At 52.5% G+C, this 5170-nt stretch overlaps 1 protein-coding gene across 1 annotated transcript; it reads right to left on the minus strand.

Moving 5' to 3' along the window:
* Nucleotides 1-3273: 3273 nt before the first annotated feature.
* Bhlhe23 (basic helix-loop-helix family member e23) lies at nucleotides 3274-4450 on the minus strand. The gene has a single exon (XM_006976068.3). The coding sequence runs from the start codon at nucleotides 4448-4450 to the stop codon at nucleotides 3779-3781; it is 672 nt and encodes a 223-aa protein (XP_006976130.1). The 3' UTR covers nucleotides 3274-3778.
* Between the last annotated feature and the right edge of the window lie 720 nt (nucleotides 4451-5170).

The raw sequence follows: 5170 nt of genomic DNA on the forward strand, positions 1-5170 counted from the left end.
CCTCTACTTCTCTGGGGTTGGAGCTGAACTTTCAGTAGCATTCAGAGTTGTTGGATGCCCCGACAGCCTGGCTCTGTGGTGTGTGTGTGTGTGTGTGTGTGTGTTTCAGAACAAGTTTTCTTAACTTGGGAGAAACAAAGACCTTTGTGTAGATGGAACCTTGAGGTCTGTGGGGACTGAATACGCCACAAGCCCCAGGTGTTGATGGGAGAACCGTCAGCAAACAGTTTGGCTTTATGTGGCTGGTACCTGCAGTGTTTCAGTTACAGGAAGCACAAAGCATAGAAACTTAAGGAGAGACCGGTCTGTGTGCTTTTAAGAAAGGAGGGGAAGGGAGGTGATGTTGAACTTAAGAGTCTTGGCTCTTAAATCAGGTCTCCTGACCTGTGTGGCAAGCTGGATGCCCTGGGGAGAGTAGCAGGCCAGATCAGACATCCTGGAGTGGACATGACAGTTAGTGAAGATGGTGTAGGACCCGGCTGGGCAATGTGGTTCCTAGGGAGCCACTGGGCTCATACCCCTCAAGCCCCTGTAAGTTGGACTCCACCATGCCCTTCTCAGGATAGGCCAAGTCAGTGTCTTTGAGCTGCTCAACTAGCAACCAGCAAGGCTGACTTCACTCATGTGGTCAGCAGAGGAAAGTGGTGCTGATTCAAAACTACCTCTTCCCAGGTGGGAGGGACCTAGGGTTGTCACCGGCTTCCAGCCTTGTTTGATGGTGGGTTCCCCTGGCTTGGGTGTGGTCAGACAATGTGAAGCAGGAGGACATGGAGCCAGAGACTCAATGGACATTGCCCATCCCCCTATTGATGGGCAGCTGACAGTGGCTTTTCTCATCAGTCCCACCCCTAGCATCTTTGAGAGATTTTATGAGCAGTGTCGAAAGAGAAAAGGGATAGAGCACTGTGCGTTTGCGTTTGCGTGGCTCTAGAATCTGTTCCCTAGATCGGTGGCATTTCTTGGTAATTATCAGACAAAGGGGAGAAGCAAAGGGCATTTCAGTGCTCTATATAGTCACAGCTGGAGCTGCCCCAAGGCCACTGTGACCATGAGCCACGAATGAGCGTGGAGTACTGGAAACATCTCTGGTAGGAAGAGGTGAGCTCGGTGAGCAAGACGGCGACTTGAAGGCTGCCATGATTACATGTGGAGACATAAACATCACCAACAAAAATGATTTTACCCATCTCTGTTCATGTTTTACACAGCCTCTAGGAAAATGTAAGCTTCACATAGCCCCCACTTCCCTGTGTGGGACACACTGACTCAGCATAGAGGGAAGATCCCAGGTCTGGGGACACTGCCTTAACACAACCACACCCACTTTCCTAGAAAACAAAACAAAAATACAAGCAAAACAAAACAACAAAACAAAAACAACCACAACAAGAAGAAACAATGAGCTCTGCAGAATGCTAGTTCAAATCCCAGGTGTAAATGAAGTGCTTCCCCAATGACTCACAGTGATTCTCACCCACAGGAGCTTAACCCTTTACTCCCAGGGAAGAAACAACCAGAGCCCCCATGAGTTGCTTCAAAAGAGCCACACTTACAGCAGGGGCCTTTGGTGGCTGGATTTTGCTGTTCAGCGCTGAGGTGATAAAGGGTGGCCTCAGAATCAAAGCTTGCTGTGCAAATTCAAGGATGCTTTATTAATGGCCACAATTGTTTTTATTAATATCACATTGCTTTATTAATAGCCACAATTAAGAAAGCTATGGATTTTCACTTTGAAAAACCCCACTTTACTCATTCATCCCAGTGAAAGTTTTGCTAATATTTGGAGAACAACTTGCAGTTTTAAAATGTTCTGATTTAGTTTGAACTTTTAGTTAAGACTAGTGATTGGGGATATTTTTATTAGTAAAATGGTTAGAAGTTGTTTTTTTGGGTTGTTATTGTTTTATTTAGACAAGGTCTTGTAGTTCAGACTGAAATTGAATTGAAATAATTCTCCCATTTCTATTTCTCAAGTGTTGAGGTAGCTTATGAACCACTACCACACCCCACTCTTTAAACGCTGCTTTCATTCTAGGGGAAGATTTTTTTCCCTTTTCTTTTCCAAAGTTTTTTTTTTTCCCTTCCTTTTTTCTGAGAGGGTCCCACTAAGGCTGACCTCAAAATTTCCATTCCCTTGCTTCAGTCTCCTGCAGGTTAGGGATCACTGGTGTATGTCACCCCACTTCACCTTTCTCATGTGAACTCACGTATCTGTTAATGGCCTACGGATCCATTTTAAAATCTCAAAGACTTCTTGGGGCTCTAGAAGAAGGATCCCAAGTCAATACCATTGTCTGAAGATTGAAATTATAAATCAAGTCATAGCACTTAATTTGATATTAAATTTTAATAATATTATTTTTGTAAAAATAAGCTGAAATCAAATACTTTATTCTGCACACTATCCCTGGTCTTAACAGAGAAATACAGGACTTTTTCAAATAACTATGGGTAAGGACCCCAGAACTAACAACACTTGAGTTTCCAGCTTTCCCTGTTCATCTTAAGAGAACTTGACAAACAGTCTGTTTTGAAATGTGCAAAGCAGACTAGTTTAGGGGAGGGGAAAAGACAATTAAGAAATAAAAAAATGGAAATGAGCAGAAACCAGTATTAAGCATACGTCTTTATGAATAAGACTTAATCACACACGTCATTTTGCAAATACAAAAGGGCCTTTTCAAATGCATTAATTGAAGTTAAGCGCTATAGACAGGCGCTTTGTAGGGCGGCAGCCCTCTCCCGATTTGCTTTGCATCTACGAAGGCCAAGATAATTGGGTAAGCAGAGGCGGAAACTGCCGACCCACCGAGCGAAAACCAGCAAGCATCTCGGGCTCCCGGGCTAAGCCTCTGACTAGGGACAGTGTCAGGATTCTGGGTTGCGGTCCGACTTTGCGAACGACCAGTCCAGCGGCCGGGTACTCACCGGTAGCCCGGCTTCCTCCAGAAGTTCCCGAACTGGCGCAGAGGGGTTTGGTTGGCCCTGAATCTAGACGGGAGGCCTTGGCTGACCCTCCAGGGTCAAGTAGCCCCGTGCAAGTTGTGAGGACCTGTATTCCACCAGTCCCCTTGGAACATGCAGAACGAAATGACGTCCATCCCAGCCCACTGGAGGCAGGCGCTGGAGATCCGGGCATATTTAGGGATGAGTTCACAGACTTTGAGGCCAAAGTCGGTTTCCTGAGCCTTTGGGCAGGAAAGAACGTTAAGAGAACAAGCTCAGACTTGGAAAATGCTGCAAATCTCAGCTCCTGGATTCTTCCTACGCCTGCCCTCATGTCCTTTGCAAAGGACTGCGGGGCAATCTCGCTCAGCGGCCGGTCCGGAGTCTTGGAGCTGTTAGAGGTCCCCGTTGAGGGTCCACACGGAGCAAGGCCCTGCAGGTTGGCTTAGAAGGGATTGGGGCAGAGGACGATCCCTAGTGTTAGGAAGTGGTCAAGTGATGCTCTGTGCTTGCGCTCCAGAGCAGAGTCACCTGTCAGAAGTGGGACCAGCCACTACCTGTTCCCTCCCAGTGGCTTTCTTTTGGCGGACGGCTGGTAATTTGTCGTTCTCACCTCTAGAGCGCTGACAACGCCCAGCGGACGCCGAGAGAGCTCTGTGGATGCGGTGGGGTCTTGAGTACAGTCTGACTCTGCCAGAACCGACTTCGCGTTCTGCACCCAACAGTTCTGCAAGCAGGGTCGGTCCGGGGTCCGGCTGCCTTCTCCCCATCGGGTCCCGCCAGTGAGGACAGTGGATAGTCTAAATAGGCGGCTGCGGAGGGACTCGCACCGTCAGGGCTTCTCGCCGCAGTGCTTGCAAAGCGCCGAGGGCGATCCGGAGAAGGCGGCACACTTGTCTGGGCAGGGCCCGAGCGCCGCGCCCGCCGAGAACGGGTAGACTGCTGCCTGGCCGAAGGGGGTCAGTGGCGTGGCGGCCACAGGCGCAGCGAGGCCGTGGCCTTGGTTGAGGTAGGCCACCAGGCGCCGCATCTCCTCCAGGGCCTGAGCCTGCATGAGGATGTAGTTCTTGGCCAGCAGCAGCGTGGCGATCTTGGAGAGCTTGCGCACCGACGGGCTGTGCGCATAGGGGATGACTGCGCGCAGTCCGTCCAGCGCGTCGTTCAGGTCGTGCATTCGCCGTCGTTCGCGTGCGTTGATGCTCAGCCGTAGAGAGCGCTGCTCCCGGGGCCGCCGCCGTGCATCCACCGAGACCCCGGGCCCTCGCCGCCGCCGCCGGCTCTCGAAGGCGTCGTCCTCGTCGCCGCTCTGCTCCCCACTGCTCTCGACCGTCGCGGCAGGGACGCGGGAAGCAGGCGCCGCCGGGAGGTCGCCACCTGGACTGGATGCACCAAAGCCTCGAGTAGTTTCTGGTCCGCGCGCCGCTGCGTAGGCGTGGCCGGTCGCGGTGTAGCCGTGGCTCAGTGCCAGGTACGTTTCCCCAGACAGCGACTTGAGCTCCGCCATGACCCTCTGGGGCCTGCTATCTCAGTGCAGCTTTCTATCCCGCGGGCGCGTCCGGCTGCTCGGCCGTCTGTCGGTCCTTGGGCCTCCGCGTGGCCTCTCCGGCCGCCACCCCTTCCACACCTCCTCGTCAAGGCGCATGGCCGGCCGGGGCCGCTCTAGCTCCTACTCGTCCGGGCTTCGTTTTTTAAGCTGCGGAGGTGCCCGCTGGGACTTCGCGTCCTCCAATCAGAGGGGACCAGCTGCCCGCGTCTTCCCAGCCCCACTCCGCTCCGCTCGCTATGCAGACCTACAAGCCGGGAGATGGGAACCGCGGGACCCGGGAGCGCCTTGCCTGCTTCTTGGTGCCACAACTGCCATCTCACGTTTCCTTGGTGGGGAGGGTCACCGCCTCAAATGCTCTGGTCCTGGAGCAGCGCCAGCTTCAGTCTTGCCTTGTTTTGGGTCCCCACCCACAGGAGCCAGCCAAGCGGGAGTTCTCAGCACTAGGTGATCAGAGGTCTGGCCCTACGAGTTGAGTCATCACCTTCCCAAAGGCGTCTAGTCCCTTACCCAAGTCTGTCGCTTCACCACCAAGTGCGTCCCAGTGTGGCTCCTGTGGTCTCGAGTTTTGGTTTGAGGTGAGGACCGGTGTTTAGGATGAAACACCCTTTGCTTAGGACGGACAGCCTTGACTTCTCAGGTGAAAGATCCCCAGTCTTGTCCTAGGGGAAGAGTAGGATG

Source organism: Peromyscus maniculatus, chromosome 4 (genome assembly GCF_049852395.1).
Source record: "Peromyscus maniculatus bairdii isolate BWxNUB_F1_BW_parent chromosome 4, HU_Pman_BW_mat_3.1, whole genome shotgun sequence".
Classification (NCBI taxonomy): Eukaryota; Metazoa; Chordata; class Mammalia; order Rodentia; family Cricetidae; genus Peromyscus; species Peromyscus maniculatus.

What these genes read in the sequence shown, in the direction of transcription:
- Bhlhe23 (XM_006976068.3), bottom strand. Translation starts at nt 4,450, where the DNA reads ATGGCGGAGCTCAAGTCGCTGTCTGGGGAAACGTACCTGGCACTGAGC.